The sequence below is a fragment of the Oxyura jamaicensis genome, chromosome 5, assembly GCF_011077185.1.
Source record: "Oxyura jamaicensis isolate SHBP4307 breed ruddy duck chromosome 5, BPBGC_Ojam_1.0, whole genome shotgun sequence".
NCBI lineage: Eukaryota > Metazoa > Chordata > Aves > Anseriformes > Anatidae > Oxyura > Oxyura jamaicensis.
Window position 1 is genome coordinate 7,396,075 of NC_048897.1, and position 19,287 is coordinate 7,415,361.

At 37.3% G+C, this 19,287-nt stretch overlaps 1 protein-coding gene across 3 annotated transcripts in view; it reads left to right on the plus strand.

Moving 5' to 3' along the window:
- The window catches only part of SHANK2 (SH3 and multiple ankyrin repeat domains 2), a 347,164-nt gene that overhangs the window by 26,619 nt on the left and 301,258 nt on the right, over positions 1-19,287 (plus strand). For all 3 annotated transcript variants that reach the window (XM_035326921.1, XM_035326922.1, XM_035326923.1), the window contains exon 4: positions 13,569-13,788. In XM_035326921.1, coding sequence (XP_035182812.1) covers positions 13,569-13,788 — 220 coding nt within the window. The remainder of the gene's footprint in view (positions 1-13,568; positions 13,789-19,287) is intronic.

A 19,287-nucleotide genomic window follows, 5' to 3' on the forward strand; every position in this document is an offset into this window, starting at 1 on the left:
GTAGTCTGCAGAATCAAGAAAGTGTGAGGGTAAGAGGAAATATTTTGGATCAATTCTAAAAATGGGAAAATAAGCTAAAATCCCTCAATTTTTAAATTATTTGCTCAGTGCTACTAAGCTGTTTGTGGGAAATAGACATCATCAGTGTACAACTGAACTACCTTTCAAATAAGTCTGAAGCATAAAGAACAGCAGTTACTCAAATTTAGCTTTGATAATGTATTAACACTGCAAGACATCAACACATTCAAACTACTGATGTGATGGGTAAGGCTTTTGCTTACCTTGTCAGTCTTTTTATTTATTTATTTATTTATTTAATGTCTTTCTTTCCCATTTATATTCATAGCAGTCACAGTCACTGCAGATGTGAAAAGCAGACATTCATGACTGAGCACGCTGTTTCACCGCGAGAGCCAACAGTGACAGTGATGTTTGGTACAGGCTGTAAACACTCCTCTATGCTTTACGTGCTCTGACTTGTTAGTGAAGGGGAACTTCCAGTATCCAATTCTGTGGTTATCTTAAAGTTTTATTTATTATTTATTTATTTATTTATTTATTTATTTTTGTATAGTTAACAGTGAAAGCGAGCATACAGCCTGAAATCTCCTGAGAAAAAGAATGAGGAGCTAGTGGCATTCTTAACCCAAGAGAGGGACTGGAGGCATGTCAAAATCATGAAGATGAAAGCACATTGGAAAGAAATTAAATTGATATGCTTCCAGTACCATGAAAGGGGCAGAAACGGTCATTTACAATATGTGGCTGAGAAACAGTTTGGGGAAGAGGAGTCTAGGCCTGGGGAAAAGTTTTGAGATGAGGCAGCTAGGAGTGAAAACACTGGAAGGCAGATTGAATAAAATCCCTGGGAGATCATGAAGTAGGCATAAAAGCTAACGGCAAATCTCTTTTTAATGCTCATTTCCTTTAAAAATGTGAATTGAACAAAATATGTTTCTGTTTTCATAGCTTTATATTAATGCTGAAGAGGAGGGCTTTTTGCACTCTGTCTCTGCCTTGTTCATTTCTGCAAGCAGCAAGGCAGAGAGGGGTTCAGTAGATCTCGTTAATAGGAATGTCCTGAAGGATTTGGTTCACATGATGGGCTTAATTATTTCCTTCCCTGCACAGCTGCATTACACGGTAAGCAGAGCTGCCTAGACGTTGTTCTTCTCTTATAATGAGGTGCAGGAATAGGTAGCTCTGACAGCATCAAGAGCAGTGTTAGGAAATGAGCTTTGCGTGGAAATTGTTAAGATTAGCAATACACGTGGGAGTATTTGAGCAGCAAAATAGAAAGACATAGAATAAAATAAAGACTGTGTCTCAGGGTCGTGCCAGCCCCTGGTTTTATAGATAAATAGTTCTTTCAAGCATTATATTCCTGTACATCACTGCTCCTCATTCCTGGAGAAAGGCAGTCCCATGCAGGTAGCCATCACAAAGGACTGTGAAATCCTACACCATCAGCTGCTCGATGCTTACAGAGAATTTAGTAAGAACTTTTACTAAGTAGTTACTTAATGGCAGAAACTGACAGTTGTATGCCTGGAATTCAAGACAGATTTTTATTAGGAATATTTTATATCATAATTCAATCAAGATTATTTAAAAATGCTTTTATATTCAGTTTGCATTTCTTGATTAGACTGTGATAATTTCCCTGGCTGGAATCTCCAAAGTATGCCATCAGAAAATTATAAATGGTAATGAATTCACTTAATCAGGTCTTACAGGAGTACAATCAACACAAAATCTAGTCAATTATAAATAAATCTGTTTAAAGTATTTCTAGTTTTCTAACAGCCTCGTTTTAGGATGTACATTACCTGTGACTGAATTAGAGACTTACACAAACAGGTGGAAATCAAACTCTAAAGAAATCACTGTACGTGTTGTAAACAAATCAAGAATTTCCTTTGGTGATGATGAAATTTACTTGGATCTCTGTTGTAAGTTATAGATTGAATTGTTCGGTCAACGATCATTTGAACTTTGATGTCCCCTTAAAAAGCACAAGAAAGGAACATATTACTGATAGTAGGTTTAACAGCCAACATGCATTGGTACAGTTGAAAAAACTTTGTACATATATTTCACAGTGTGCTAATATGTGTAACCATCCTGATTACAAATCATATGATTGCTTGGAAACTTGCAGAATTTTGGGGGGTTATAGAACTAAGCCTAGTTGTTAATCTTCCGGTTGTATTTTAACTATTACAGCTCTATTTAAAGACAAAATAGAGATGCAAGTGCTGTATTTTGCAGCTGACCTCAGTAAGACCAAGCTGTCCATACATCTGGCACGGTTGCCAGTATTGTTTCTAAACTTAGTCCTGGCCTTGCCTTCCTTAGTAAGGTCAAGTTTTTGTAATGGTTTGGTCATGGCTTTGTTACATACACCACTAACAGGGCAAAATGACCTTATTTTATGAATCAGTATTTCTTTTTTCTTTTTTTCCTTTTTTTTTTTTTCCTTTTTTTTTTTTTTTTAAAAGAACAGTGTGCTGCTGCAGGAATGCTTTGAGACTGCACAGGGGAAGCAAATATTTTCCTCTGTTTTTGCCCCCTACTTTGAACAATACAGAAGTAAAAAAGACTGCAGAATATTTGAGAATATACATTAACTGTGCATTTACGTAAAACTAAGATGAAAAGACATCTTCACCTCCTAGCTAAAAACAAAATCGGTGATTTTGTGTTAGTGATATTGAAATGCATAGAGGAATGATCCTATTTTAAAGAGGATTTTCTGTGAGGGGAGTGGGGCCAAAATCTAGATGTGACCAGCAGGAGAAGTGATAGCTTTGGGGAGATGGAGCATCAGCTGGCCTAGACCTCCAGGGAGGTTACAGAGATGATAGAGCCAGGTTCTGTACAGTGATGAATGGCAGGAGGACAAGAGACAGAAGGCAATAAGTTGAAACAAGTTCATACTGGGTATGAGGAAAATCTTTTTCCCCACGAGGACAGTCAGGCAGGGGCAGGGAGGTTGCTCAGGGAGGTTACACATTCTCCATCCTTGGAGGTGGTATTAAAGGCAAATGTAGTTAACACCATGAGCAGCCTGAGATCTCACAGCTGCATCAGCTGTGAGCAGGTTTCTTGACTAGAAACCAAGAAACTCAAGTGTCTGATATTTGTTTTGGTTCTGCATTGAGATAGGGACACCTCAGAATAACAAAGGTATAGGATGCTGAACAGTTGTGGTACTTTGATGTGAAGAGTTTGTAGTTCTTGGTTGGAGATGTTTATGGGATTTCTCCTGGAGTGGAGAAGAATCTCCAAATCAAAGTATTGTAAGCTGTTATCCAGGGTGATTTGGCATGCTATTTATATTTAATATTAAGTTTCAAACTACACCTGGCATTTAGGGAATGAAGGCTCAAAAAATTATTTATGAATCCTTATGTATTTTTAAACTTTATTATCCTTTATATGTATTTTTGTTTCCCTGCTTCTGCACACTAGTTAAAACACTCATCTCATTCTCTTTTCTTCTTGCCTAAGAAGTGATCTTTTTTTTCTTGAGCTGATTACCGAAGGCAATAGTTGTGTTGATAGTCTGTGAGGAAAACTGGTTCTTTTCATTGTGTTTTGATTGTTAATCAAAAAAGTTAATCTCTTATCTTTACTTTGAGTTGAATCAAAATTTCAAAGGTCAAGAGAATAACTTATTTCTCAGTTTTTCTACAGAATTACTGTGCTACCTGGATCATCTTGGCAGACCATTTAACCTTTCTGAGCATGCAAATATTTTTTCCCAATCTGCCATCACTATTGTCACTCACATACACAATCCTAAAAAAAATATTAATTCCACTATGAACTCAGGCTTGCTTGTACAGGCTGGAGTACAGGTTAAAGCCCAAGTTACGCTTACCTTGGGGGTGGATAATAAGCAGGCAAGATGCAGATAAGATCATCAGAGTTCCTCTTTTAAAATTTCCTTTGAAAAAAATCAGGTAAGTTTTTCTGCAATTTGGAGTAGAGAAGCTGGAGACCATCTGCCACTGGGACGCAGGGATATTTGCTGCAGACTTGCACAGATGGGTGCAGAGAGAGTGAGGACACAGCACATGGCTTTGCTTACACTGGAGGCTGGCTAAACCACAGGCTGGTCACCTACCCTGGTTGTACAGTGTGCACATCCTTTCTGGGTCACTGTTCGTTTGTTGTTTCCCTCTTGGTTAGGAAAAGAAATTAAGTTTATAAAAGCCAGGTGGTTCCTTCTGCCTTTCTTCCCTGCTCTCTATCATGTTGATTTCATGATCTTAACTGAGGCCAGGGCTTACTTCCGCTTGGCTCTACAAGGCAGCAACTGAACTAGAAGCTTATTTGCCTTATGTATTGCCTCCTATTACTGCCAGTATACTCGTCAGTGCTGGTAAGAAACAAGTCACAACTTAGAATCATAGAATTCTTGACCTGCATTTGTACAACTTGACCTGTGTTTGTACAACTGCTCCTGATCTGAGGCTTCTGCACTGTGGTATTAGTAATCCAAATGAAACCCAACTACAAAGGAAACTGACTGATGAAATGTCTCTGCATTTAACAGCTTGCATTCATCTGCTCTACTTAAGCATATCGATATAAAAGGAAAATATATATATTTATTTATTGGAGGATACCTGTATTTCAGAACTTGTATTTTGGGGAAGGTTGGAACAAAAGCCCAGTGTTTCAAATCTCCAACTACAGGGCACTTTGGCATGGGACTGCCCTGGGGTAACAGGCTCTGGAAAGCCTGAGGTCTACGCCCCCAAGGACCACCTCACATATTGCTGCAGACATCGGGTAGCTGGTGTCCTCTGCAAGCTTCAAGGGGTGTCTCCTAGTGTATTGAAATAGTAATGAATTTGTTGAAAGTAAATAAGAAAAAAAAAAAAAAAAAACAAGCACAACAAGAAAGGGTACTTTAGTTTTTTCAGCCATCTCTCAAAGATACCATCTCATTCTGTAGGAAAAATAAACCATCTACTTGAAGCTTTGCTTTTTTAATTGGCTCTTATTTCTTTGACCAAAATAATGTATGCAATGAGACTATTTTTGGCAACACAGCAAATCCATTACAGTAGCGTATTAGCACTCCATCAGGATCATACCTGAAGAAAATTCAGGTAGATCTTCATAAAAAAAAAAACCGTTCATAACAAACTAACTCATTTGTAGATAGAAGAGTCTGCCTACTCTCAGGACCTGATCTAATCTACATAACAAGACAGCAACAGTGCTTCTATGTTCATTCAGATACAAAAAATAATTAAATGCTCTCACAAAAATGTTTCTTTTACTGATAAAAAGGAAAGTAAATTGATAAGCATAAAATGCAAATTAACAAGCAGCCAAGCTGCTTTATCCACCAGGGAGGTGCACCAGAAGTGCATACCTTCAACAAGCTTTGATTTTTTTTTTTTTCCAGTTCTTGTTGTAAGTCTGTTAAAATTCTCTTATGTCCTTTCCCTTCCAATGTATTATAATCTTTGTGATATTTACATAGTCAAGTACAAGTAGATGCTGGAAACAGAAAGGCTAGAAGATAAAATTGCTTTCTCTGCAAGCCTACAGTTGAGGTAAGGAAAACTTCTGGGAAAACCAAAACAAGCATTATATCCATCTTTTATGAATAGATAATGACCTTTTAAAATTGAAGCGGTGTAATACATGCACATTGCTTAAAGAGAACAGTTCATAACTACTTACTCAGTTTGTATCATTCTCTTTTTGAATAACTGAATGGGGAAATACATTGTTTTCATTGCTGAAATTTGCAACTTTGAAATTTCCAGGTACTATACATGAGTATGCTTAATGAAAGTTAATATTTATATCTTTATTGTCATATTATGAAGAAAAGCTTTATTGGATCGAGAACTGGATAGACTTTTCCATGTTTCATGTTGGATCTTATAACTTATCCGGACTGTTGTTTTTCTTATGAATGCATGTAGGTGTCACATCTCGGTGCAGCCATTCCTAAAGTAAATCTGTTGACTTCGGCAGGTTTACATACATTATTAATTCCCCATGCAAGGTATGAAATTGCTTAAAAAGGCTCTCAGAGGGTTACCGTGTCTATATTTTACTCAAAACAAGATCAACAGTATAAAGATTATATGACAGACTTCCAGAATCCAATGCTAGCTGCTTAGAAAGGGGTATTTATTTGAATTTATGAGTTCAGGGCAGATTTGGTATGCTGGTGAGCTTTGGTTTCAGGGGTAATTTGCTTTGCTTTAGTCTGTTGTTTGTTTGTTTGTTTTGTTTTGTTTTGTTTTTGTCCTATTTGAATTAGTTACTTACTTGCTACTTACTTAGCTTTTGTTCTGTTTAACATCTACCTAAAGTATCTTAGAATTCTGGATTAATACACCCTGAGCAGATGAATTTTCAGACTGAAAGTTGTTTTTACAAATAAGCGTACTCAATCACTTTGGGGTCCAGTCATTTACTTAATGCTTCAAAATGCATTATGATTTCATCCTAGGTAAAATACAGCATCCATAGGAATACTGTTGTTTGTTAATCGGTTTGTTGGAAAATAAATGTTCTAGTACATGTACAAAAGCAGAGGCCATATTAAAAATAACAGTAGAAATGAAGAGAGCCTAGAAGCTACCTGCCTTGGGGCTCAAGGGGCTGGCTGTAATTCCTTGTCTGGAGTGGTGACCTTTAAATAAAGGTCAGATAGGTTTGCACTGGAAACCTTGCAGGTGCTCAACAGAAGACACTTAAGATATTGTATTGCCAATGGGAGTTGCCCTTTTCTGTAAACTTCACTGTGGTTAACATTTATAAATACTTGCTGTGTTTCCCCTAGTAATATGCTTGGATCTTCTCCTTTCCCTCTTCTTCTCTCCTCCTCAACAGGTTCTGTTTTCTCAAGTTGAAAAGTTGCTTCTACTTCAAACATTTTTAAGCTTTTTCCATAACAGCCTCTCTCCCAGACTTGCTCATTCAACACAATAAGTCACTTATCTGCTGTATTCTTTGTATCTGTCCTTCTCCAAAATCTCTTTTTGCATCTGCCTGATTGAAGTTCAGCCTTTCCATAAAGATACTTTGACCATCTGACTAGTTTATAAATAAAATAAATACTAAGTAAAACAGATGGAGAAGAATTTTATATTTGGACAAAAAGGTGCTTGGAAGCTAAAGAAACTTTCAGAAAACTACCCTATATTTGTAGAAATAGGTTAAATCTGCAGATTTTATATGTTTTAGGAGTGCTAATGGTGAAGTACATCTGTAAAAAGAACAAATTACATTCTTGCAGTTTGATCTTAAGACCCTCTTTAATCATATGATGTTGGTACTTAGAACTCTAAATACCAGAAGTTAATGGGGCTTAGCCTCTTCTTGGCATGTCTGCATTGCACAAATATACATGAACAAGGGATAACAACCTGCCTCAGAATAAGGAACTTGTTCAACAATTACTTCACTGTTTCTCTCTCTATTTTTTTTTTTTTTTTAATGAAGGGGAAAAAAAGTGTCACACTCGATCACTGCTGCAAAACACTTTGTCTCTGTCACCTGTGCAGCTTACCTAGCAGAGAAATCAAAGACTGCATAAGGCAGCCCTGAAACAGGGGAGCAAGGAGAATCTTCCAGTGGGTGCTGGTGATGACAAATGGGTATGGCCATTGATTTTCAGTACTGACTTCAAATCAATATTTAAATCTGAGGGTAAGAGATACTGGGATGAGAAACAATGGCTTCAGAGAGAATTAAAGAGTAATTTTGCTTGGTGATCTGGTACATGAGTACTCAGCACACATTTTGTAAAATATTTATTTGGGAGTTTCAGTTATTTAACAGAGAGATAAAAAATGCATTCCCAGACAGTGCAACCAAGGCAAATTTAAGAGAAGGAAATATAAAGGGAAGGAAATTATAATTACAGGGGTGTGAATAGCAAAATATTGTATGATTAAAATTTTTAGGTAATTACCTTGCAGGGGGATTTTTTTTTTTTTTTTATAGAATGCAGGAAATTTGGGTTTCTAGTGTTTTCTCCTACACAGTAAAATTGCTTTACAGAAGAATTAAGAACCATTTGTCCCATTTTACAGAGGTGGATCAAGAGAACTGTGGCATCATAGATTAACTTTCTTAGAGCCTCGATGCACGTCCTCGTCCTCTATTTTTCAGTCTCCTAAGCTACAGCTATACTTCTAAATCAAATTGGACCAGGAGGTGTTCCCTTGGAGAATGGGCTGCCTCTTTTGCTGAAGACCCCCAGGACTGGAGCCTGACCATCAAAGCTTCACATGGTGTCGCATCAACACCAAAACTCCCTCCTGGTCTTGTGGGCTTGGGAGAACAGGGGAAGCTGCAAGGGCCTCATCTTCCCTGGGATTTTACTCTGAGCTGGTTAGCATTCCTTATGTACATTTTGGTTTTCTCCGTGCATTCCTTATGTACATTTTGGTTTTCTCCGTGCAGAGGTATTATTTTAGGTTTTTGCATTTTCCTGGATGATTTTTGTATCAGTGGGTTTCAGTAAGCTATTCTGTTCTGAGTTATATTTTGGTGCTAATAATGAAGAGGTTTTCATTGGCATGAATCAGCTTGTCATATTTACATAGATCTCTTTCTCGTCACATAGGCAGTAGTGTCTCAGATTCACTTCATGCTGGCAACATTAATACTGCCTTTGGAAAAAGTTGTTTCTGCCCTTCTTATGCCCTGGCTATTTGCTTCTGGCCATCTGCCATCTTCTTCCCACTGCTTATACAAATATTTGCATAGTGATCCAGCTCAGGGATGTAATGGATGTTGAAGCTAACCTCCAGAAACAAAAGGCTGGTCTTTAACCTGGAGTGCTTCTTTGGGATACGATGCTGGTTAACAACAGCTTTAAGCAGCAGCACAAAGTAGAGTTTGAATCGATCAAACTGACCACTGGAATCTGTCTGCCCATCAGATTTTGCTTTCCGCAGTCCTTTCTGCACAGCCATAGAGAGGCATGACATGCACAGGGCAGTGTGTTTGCACCCGTCTCCAGTTCCATCCGAAATTCATTTTTGTTTTAGTATTAATAAAATTAGAAAAGGCAATGCTTGATCTTCTTTTGCATTTTAATTTAGTAGCTTGGAGAGCTGGTTCTTGCTCTCATATGTGTGTAATCCTGAATAAATCCAGAGAATCCGAGTGTTAGGAGCTGGCAGATTTTACACAGATGGAAATCCCTTTTCTGAATAGTATTTCTTCACAGTTAATTATTAAATGCCTCTTTCTAGCAGTTACTGTTATTATAACAGCAGAATTTTCTCACAGTCTGGTTAATGGTATTACTCAGCCTATAACAATGCCTACTCTGTGTCTGGGATATTCCCACAGGTACATTTTTAACTCGTCTGACAATAGATGCCTAGAGGGTTTCTCCCTGAAGGCAACAGGGCTGCTATTGTGCAAGTGAATGTTTATATAAAAATAGATTGTTCTTATCGAGACTGAGAGACAGCGGCCCTTGAATTTGAAACCTTGCTCTGAGATGTATCCTTGGTGGCCTTGGGCAAGATATTTAATGCGTGTGCCTCAGCCATGTTTGAGGGAGAGGAGAACTAATAGCTGTTTTGATTAGTCTGTAGTGGGCACTCGTGTAGACCCTAGCCTTCATTCACATGGCAGCAGAACCAAAATCTCACAGGTCAGGGAAGGAAGTTTTGAATCCTTAAATGTCCATTATTGTGACTTCCATATGAAAATTTAGCTTCTGTGTTAGGGGTGTATGTCCTTCTGTCTTGCCATATGCTAGTCTTTCCCTCTGCAGAAACCCAGAGGGAGCATGGGCCGCAGCTGCCCTATCCTTCTGCTCTCTGCAGCACCAGCGTGGATGGACGTGGTGGGGACCCCAGCGCCCCGCTGGGCTGGGCAGGGTCTGGGTGTGCTGCAGTGGGGAACCTCTGCCTTTGTGCCACTCTCTCTCTTGAGAGAGAAGCTCTTGCAGAAGTGATCACTGGAGGAGTGCCCCAGAGGATCGGGGTCTCTGTGCTGAGCTGCCAGCTTTGGGTGGCTGTCAGATGGAGGACTGCTGGGTTTGGTCCATGGAAACTCGACAAGCACCCACGTTCACCTCATTTGTCAGTGCTGATACAATAGGGAGAGGACCTTATATGAGACGTCTTTTTAAGTAGGTTTTTGTACCTGTATATTTGGTTTTGCTCCAGTTTACCACTACAGAACTAGATGGGAGAGCTTGTTAATTTTTTGGATAAACAAAATCACATGTAGCCTTCATTAAGGTGAAGTTTTAAGACATGGTTTTGTACCAAGGATGTGTATTGAGTATCTTATAATAATATAACTATGTTTATTTAAGATACCATGTCCAATATTTGTGCATATTAAAGGTATTTTAAGCTCTTTAGTAAATATTTAGTTTATAGTATTTAGGAAAATTGAGCATAAATTTTAGGATATGTATTTAATACATTCTGTCCATACAACACTTACTAGCCATAAGGCTCCAAAAAATGGACAGGTTTGTCACTGCTCTTGGTTTTTCCTCCTGTATCAGTTTGAACTCACTGGAGCACACCATTCAGATACATAGAGCTCTGTGAGCTGAATTTCTTCCCTTTTGATAACTTGTGTACTCTTACTGTTTTCCAAAGATCTTTGGAAATCTGTTTTCATTTAGTGAGAAACTTCTCTCCGCTTAGCATACTGATGTATCATAGCACTATAAAAAACAATCAGCTTAACTATAGGAACCAAAGGTCTGCTATGTTTAAAAAAAATGGAAAGAAGGAAACCCAAACAATTGTATTATTAAAAACTAATCTGTATTTTATCTGTGTAACATCGTTTTGAACCAATAAATAACATTCTGCCAACTGGGAAATAGGAGCCTGTGCTGCTGTATTTTCTTCTGCAGTAAAAATATAGGTAAGCCAAACAACATGCCTTGCTTATCCTCAGTTTATGGTTTTGGTTGTGGAAAAGTTTTTGATATATCACTGGGAAAAACCTGAAACAGCTCCTACAAGATAACGTGTTCCCTGTGGGAGCAATAACAGTGAGCATCTCTGGTTAACAAATGACAGCATATTCTGTTTCCGTGCAAAGTAAGAGCCAAATAACCAAGTTGCCTAAGGTGTGTGTGTGTAGATTGAGATTTAAGAGAGGCATGTTTGATCTCTGCATCCTGGCAGGATCTGCCCTGCACACTGGTTTAGTGTCTCCAGTGGTCAGATTGTCTTGTTTAAAAAAAGCATTTAAATGATCTGTTTCTTGGTAGTGCTGGTGGGGCATAAGTTCTGTTCTTTTTGCTGTTCTAGATAGTCTTTCATTATCCTTTCTGTGGTTGCTTGTACATTTTTTTGGTCTGTATTGCAGAAAATAAGGTGACTTACACATTGCTGATGCTTATCCAAGAAGTATATGGGAGATGGTTTTTCACCTGGTAATTTCCCTTAGTTATTCCAACATGAGATATTTCTGGGTACTCGCCTGAAAATCCACTTGCCAAAGCCTTGGGAAGATTTTTTTTTTTTTTTTTTTTTTTCCCCTCTCTCTAATTCTATGCTGTATAATTGCAGTTTACTGCTCTTTGTCAAAGTTGTTGAAACCATTGCCCTGAAATATATTATGCTTTCAGATGGCTTTAGGGAGAGACAAACTGTGTGATGTTCCTTGTGTCTTCTTCCTCGCGCTCAGTGGCCTGTATGTCTTATGCTCTTAAAATACTGTGTATCAACCTACTATATTTTGGTTTTGTGTGATTCAGCATTGGTAGATAAATAAGGAAGCCATTGAGATGTTTAGGCTGTTTATTGACTTGAGGTGCTTTGGAGAGCAGCATTAATCTACAGTTCAGTGAAGCAGTAAGATGATGAAATACTCCCTCAAGAGTTTTCTTTTGTAAACAGAGCCTTGCATTAAGCTGCTGTGAACTGGCATGCTTTCAGATTTTTGAATGCACTGTTTTTGTCTTCATTAGTAATTATAGCTGAGGGTAATAATACTGGAATTGTCCTTCACCAGAAATAACAATACTACTTGATGATGTGGGCATGTGATGTGCTTTGGAAATGCTTGACTTTGACCTCAAGCTCTAGGCCTGCCTTGCCACTGCCTGTGCTCTGGTGCAGGCACTGGCCCCTGCATAGGGACAGCTTAAAATTAGAATTTGCTGAATTAGTTGTTGTCTTTTATGCCTGGTTTGTAAGCCTATCAGTATAAATGACCGGTCATTGAAGAGGAGTGAGTAACGTGGTTGTGATATTTAGTTGACTCAAACTGAACAGTGAGACACAGTACTACGAAGTGTTCTCCTAGTCCTTGCTGCTGTTTGGCTCTCTTTACTTTTGGGGATCTGACTGTGAGACCATTGTACAAAGCATACATTTGGAGATCTTGGTACAATGACCTGGCATATGAGTGACCTTGGCAAAGTCAGTTTTCTCTTCTGTGTTTTACTTTTGCTTTAATGCCACTTTAATGGGGGCCAACAGTGGAACTGGTTGGTATTTTTTCTTTTAACTGCGGATTTTTTCTTTATTAAAAAGCAGAGAAGTTCTATTGGAAAGTTTCTTATGGAAAATATGAAAAATAATGTTTACATTTTTCTTGCCTCTGAAAACTGAAAAAGTATGTGCTTGTCAAGCACTACAAAGTTTATGATGATCTTTCTATTTCTTTCCAGTATAAATTTTCCCCCATTGTTCCACGAAGTAATAATTTTCATTTCCAGGAGAAGCTTTGAGTTTGTGGGACAAAAAAGGTCTTTTGCTGCTGTAGTGGAAAACCCCAGAAGGAAAATGTTCTGCTGTTCTTACTGTGAGCACTTAGGTGATGCAATTTACATCTGAATGCAAATATCCTTACTTTAGAATTAAACATTACTTTCATTTTAGCCTATTCTATACCACAGATCAAAAGGTATTACTAGACTCTGTATTTAATATATATAATAGAAAGATTTTGGTAGTGTAGATAATAAAGGGTGTTATATGAGCCACAGACTACAAAGAAGCACCTGTATCTGTCTAGCTTCCTATAGGATTTCATTTTTGGTTGATTCTGCTATTTGCAAATACTGACTTTTATTGAAGCCTTACCTGTGCAGTTTCTCAATTCTAGTTAGTTCTCAATGATGATGTTAGTTTAGCAGCTGTATTAATTTCTTGAAAAGTCTTGTTACACTAGGAGAAATATGCTTTGAGGTCAGGTCTAGCTGACCTGTAACTGTTTTTAAACTGTAAAATTACTGTTTACAACACTTCAGTTTAACAGAGAATACGGTGATGGTGCAGGGTTTCTTTTGGAAAGCCAAGAGTGCCTGGAAGAAAGGTTATTTTCTCTTTCATTTCTCTTTTCTCTTTCTCCTACCCCTTTTCCTCTTTAGTAGTAAACTGGTAGCTAGATTTATTTCCATTGCACTGTGCCTACCCCTATAAATTACAAGAGGAAATAAAAGGAAGATGAAACCTATGACTTCACTACTGAAATGTGTATTACTTCTAGGAAAAAAAACAAACCTCATAGCTGATTTATTTTTAAGACTTTAGATATATATACTTTTCTCTCTTTCTGCTTTGTATTGGCAGGGTAAAAAGTTTGAACATGCCTCGTAGCCCAACATCAAGCGAAGATGAAATGGCACAAAGCTTTTCCGACTATTCCGTTGAATCTGAATCAGACAGCTCCAAAGAAGAAACTATTTATGACACAATTAGAGCAACTGCAGAAAAGCCAAGCAGCAGAATGGACGACAGTCAGAGCAACACTCTAGTGATTCGAATTATAATACCTGATCTACAGCAAACAGTAAGGGATTTTACCATTTTTAAAAAGTTTAAAAATTACTTACTTTGATGGTTTCAGTCCACAGTAGATCTGTTTTATTTTTTTTGTAATTTCTAATAGATCAGTCAAAATTTGTCCTGTTTTCTTTCACATCTAATTTTCTTACAATGGTGGTATGTCCAATGGATTGCCTAAAATAAGGGATCATCCCAAGCAAGGGAGTGTATTTAGCATGTTAACTTGATGAAAGCTATGACCATAAAGTAAAACTCATTTGCATGACCGAGTAGAGTAAGGAGAATTTTGGATCTAAAAAACTTAGCAGAAGATGAGGGTTGAAACCAAAAATCACATCATCTCTGGAAAAGCCTCACATATAGGTAACCCCATGGTCTTCTTGTTTCTTTCTGTGAGATAGTTTGTGATTACACTAAGTTGGGGTCACTGATCTCTCTTTAGTCACCTTTTTGTTGTCTTCTCTTGAAAAAATAGCCTTCTTAGAAAGCTGAAGATATTCAGAGCATAAATATAAGGAAAGAGACACCAAAATAAATCTTCCCTTCCTCCTATGCTGCTATGACTTTATTGCACAGTGCTGTTTCTCCTTCCACCTAGAGAAATCAGCAAACTTGGAGGAAGGTTTTACAGTGACATGAAATTACTGTTTTATTCTTTCTCACCTCTTCACCACTTATATTGGATACATAACAGAAATGATAAAGTGAACCTTTTTTGATTTTTTTCCTAGAGGAGTCATTTAAGTTAACTTGCAAATGTCCTAAACCTATGGCTATTTCCCACATCCCTTAGTCTATTGGATGAATTTTCAATAAAAGATTTAATCTCTCAAGTCTTACCGAAAGAGGCATTAAGCAGAATTTCCATTTGTTTAAAATTGTATGATTAATTTGATAATGAAAATGATATTTCAATCAAAAAAACCCATTGTGGATATTATTGTGATATCCTAAGATGGCAACAAACTGTTAAGATGTGTTTCTTTTATGGTAGAATATGTGAGATTCAGGACATGGAAAGTTAGGAAAATAAAGCTGGAAAAGTTTGCCGTTGTAATTTTTGAAGTAAAAGAATCGTTGTCCTCCAGAAATGCTACAAAGGGAATAGCAATTGCAACCTAGAGAAGGTCTTGGGAGTTACTTGTTGATTCCATCTAGAACCACAGCTTGTCTAAGTTTGTTATTATTTAAATTATCCTGGGCTTTCCTGAATGCTGTTTGGATTTTCAGTTCATGATATGATTTTCAGTTCATGACATCAGACTTTTTTTATTTCAATGATGATTATTAAAAACACATCCTTTTTATGGATGTATGTTACATACATCACTCCATGCTGACATTTAAGATCTACATCATACTGTGCTGCCACTGAGGATTTATCTAACATGAAATTGCTTCTTTCTTTTTAATTAAGTTCATTTTTGGAATGATAGAGATGGCCTGTCTACAAGCTGACAGGAAAGAGATGTTTTGACAGTGTGGCCTCAGGTGTGGTTGTAGAGATTTTTTTTTTTTTTTTTTTTAAATCTCAACCCATACAGTGCTGCTGAAATTGAGAAAAACTTGTGCTGTAATTGGGAACGTTGCCTCTTCAATTCTTGTATTTAATATTTTATTTTAGTTAAGGCTTGAACCTGTTTCTGCTAAAATTACAGTGCCACTCTAATAGTTGAAATTGTACGAGATTAAACTCTGTGAAGAAGAGGTGGTGTGGGACCTGAGCTGGACAGCAAAGCTTTTGAGGGAAGAGCAGCACTGTGGCTGCTGGGAACCATCTATGGCATCCTTATTACATCTTGGCTGAAGCAGTCATCTCCTTGGATCTTTCATTTCAGTGTTGATTGAAATATTGAAATCCACTGTTGTACATCTTATATTTTAAAAAGATGTTCCCTGTAATGAAGTCCTCTGTCAATGATCCTACTGGTCTGCTCTATCTTTGATTATAGTCATTGCTCAGTGAATAGATCCAGTATAAACAGAAAGATCAGCTTTACTTGCTGACTTTTCTCTGCTGTTAAAATCAAAGAGATGTTAGCCTCCTGAAGTCCTCTCATTTCATTATTCTGTTTCTTAGACCAATAATCATTTATTTATTGATACTATTGAAACAATTATTTTTGTTTAAATTCATTTTCTTCAGGAAATGAAATCAAATGCATTTTAGGTTTCCTGTTTCATTTGTTCATTTTTATTGCCTTACTTTTCAGTATTTTTTTTTAATTTTCAATAAAGTATCAATGAAAAGTAACTCAATTGTTTTAAACAATCCTGTAGCAGATGATCTATGTCTGATTTATCAGCCCACAAGCTCTTGTGCAAAAAAGTGAAATCTGGATTCAGTTTTACAAATGAATAGATTAAATGCAGCATAGCACAGCTCAGTAAAGATAACAGTTTGTGAGCTGTGTTATAACTAAAGCCAAACCCAACATGCACCCCATTTGCTGTGTAATCACAGTTAATTTAACATAAAAGTTATTTAAAATTATGCTGTTTAATGAAAGGAGCATGAAACTGCATTATTTAGTTTTATATTTTCATTCTTTATTAGTTTTTAGGAAGTCTGACCAAGAATGTATCCTTTTAAAGAAAGGCCAGTATAGGGCTTTAGATAAAATTGAACTCGTGGCAGGTTTAAATCCCTAGCTGAACTCATTAGGGATAAAAGTTTGCTCCTCTGCAGTGACGGTGGTGTAAATCACCATTAATTCATTGCAAATATAAGATAATCACCAAGCATAATAAGAAGGACGTTGTGCTATAGAAAGCACCCATTGTAGCAAATTTGTCTTACTACCCTTTTATTCTCATCTGAAACTTTAAAGATACTGTAAACCTCAACAAGCTGTTACGAAGTCTTACTTTTCAGTTATTTCATCAATTCTCTTTTTGTCTCCTTTTCAATTCAGATGGTAATACAATGTGTTGAAACAATACTTTTAGAAAGAATTTTTTTTTCTGCTTTTGTTCATCATCTGTATTCAACTAAGTGTCATCCTTAGCACAGGAGCAAGGAGAATGTTTAAATGAGTGATTAAAAGATTTCCTGATTCACCAAAATGACTGAGGGAATAGAACACATAAAAAGCTCTCCATATTCACAAACGTACGTGCTTAGGAGAGAGCAAAAAAGCTGCACCACGCAGCATTTAATTTCCTGATCCAATAAACAGGGAGGCTCAGCTTTAATGGAACAAGACACAGGTGTCATCTTTTGAGCAGCAGCTTATTTGAAGTGCATCCAGCACAGAGGGCTCTAGCTTCACAGCTACTTCTTGCTGTTATGATGGGAATCACAGTAACTGAGTGTTCCTCCTGTCCTGGTCAGAGTGGCCTCTCCGTTAGCGCAGAGGATTCAGATGGGTAGGAACGAATACTTCACCTGGGCTTGAAACTAATCCCAACCATCTACCTCGTGCCCAAAGGCAACCATATCCACATATGCCATTGTATGACTGTTGGACATGGAAAACTAGAGAGCTGATGCTCCTGCATTTTCTTGTATGATAGATGGCATATCTGACCTCTCCCTGGATCTTAGCTGAATCCAGGATAAGTCTTGTGTCCATTTCCTCCATTTCCACATGGTAACGCATTGTAAGAGGTTTTGCCTCTAACTGGAAGCAGTCTGGTTCTTCACCAGTTGCTCTTGTCAAGAAAAGCTCTGCGTGGTGTTCCACTGGTGATGTCAAATGTTTTGTGTTCAGAATTGCTCTTTATCCCTGACTTCAAGAAGAGATCTGTCAGCCAGTTGTTTTTAGGAATGTTTTTATTATTTTGCTATCAACATATGGTGGTTGTTCTGCTCTTCTGTTTTATCCTATGCTTATGTGCTCCCTCTGGGTTATGCTTAAAATCAGAATGCTCAGATTCAAATGTTTTATTAATTTCTGATGTTGAGAAGGGATTGGGTCTGTTGAGAACTTCTTTGAAATGCTTTCTGCCCATCTGTTTTGGTGTTCCACTTCAGTAATAAGCAAAACGCCCCCCTCCCCATTTTCTTTTTATTTTGTTTTTAATATTGGAATATTCTCACAAAGTGTTGTTTGGTAAGTGGCAGCTTGGTACAGCAACACTTTAAGTTGAAACTGCTTTTTACACATTTGTATCCTTCCTTATACTTTACTTTTTACAGTATTCTTTAGCCTTCAGGATTAAGAAGCTTCCCTTCAGTACTTTTTTTTTTTTTTTTTTTTTTTTTTTTTCCTGGATAAAGCACTTGTTTAGTTTGTACAACTTTTATTTTATGAAGGTAGGAACACAATTGTCATGTCTGCAGCTTGAGACACTTTTTTTTTTCTTTTTCTTCTTAAGAAGCCCCCTTTTTAATTGTTTCCCATCTCTACCCCGTTTTGTGACTGATTGCTTGTTGTTATTTTCTGTTTATAGTTGATTTTCTTTTTTTTTATGCTTGTTTTGATGATGGAAACACTGGGTGCTGCTGAGATCTATACTTATGCCCTGGATGAGGGCAGGTGATCTGCCACCTGGAGGCAATGTGGTCAGGTTGTTTTCTCTTTGACCTTTCATCTCATGAATTCTGTGCTTTCTGAGTTCATTATGAGGAAGGAATGCAGTGTGTCAAGGAATTAAGTTGAATACCAGGCACAAATTAAAATGAGGGTGTCTTTTTTATTATTATTATTTTCTATTTTTCTTTTATTTTCTTTCTTTTTTTTTTTTTTTTTCATTTTCATTTTCCACTTCTTGTTTGTCTCATCTTTAATATTGATGTCTGCTATCCAACGGAATAACTTGTATTTTGATAATCTGACAATCACATTTTGGAGGCAGCTGTACAAACCTTTTGTCAGTGTTCCTCTGTCGCAGCGCAGTTCTGTGTGATTGACATTCTCATGAGTCTGATGATAAGGAAGTGTTGGCTGATCGACTTTGAAGGCAAAAATGTTATTCCTCAGAGATTCTGTATCATGAACATTATTCCCATTGAATTAATATCTTCCCTTTAGCTGGCATGGGTGAGCAATATGATTCCCTTGCTTCCTGTCCTGCTGTTGCACTTGCAACTTACTCTTACCAGCAAGCAGATGTACGAGATTATAATTGGCCATGTCTCTCTTGATCCGAAGAGCTTTAATGTTACAAATGCAGATCTCACATTTCATCAGCCGATGTTGCCATGCTGTCTTGCTGCTAGACTAGGATTTCTAATGGCCCAGTGTGATTTTGACAGTGTTTTTGAGTCACTCAGGCCTCTTTCCTTTCCCCCCTTTCCCCTGTTCCCTTCCCTTTCCCCTTTCCTTTTCCCTTTGAATAGGCCTGTTGTAATTTTATAGTGCATGCAGTCAGCATTCTGGTCTTGGGATTCAACGAAAAGTTGGCATGAATAGGTCTCACATCTTTCATGTCAAAATATCTGGTTTTTATGTATTTCTGTAGTTTTTTGCCATGAAACTTGTCCCTGTTTTCTGTTTTTATTGTTGTTGTTTTTATTTTTTTAAATTTATTTTTATTGAAAAGTCATAGACGGATTTTT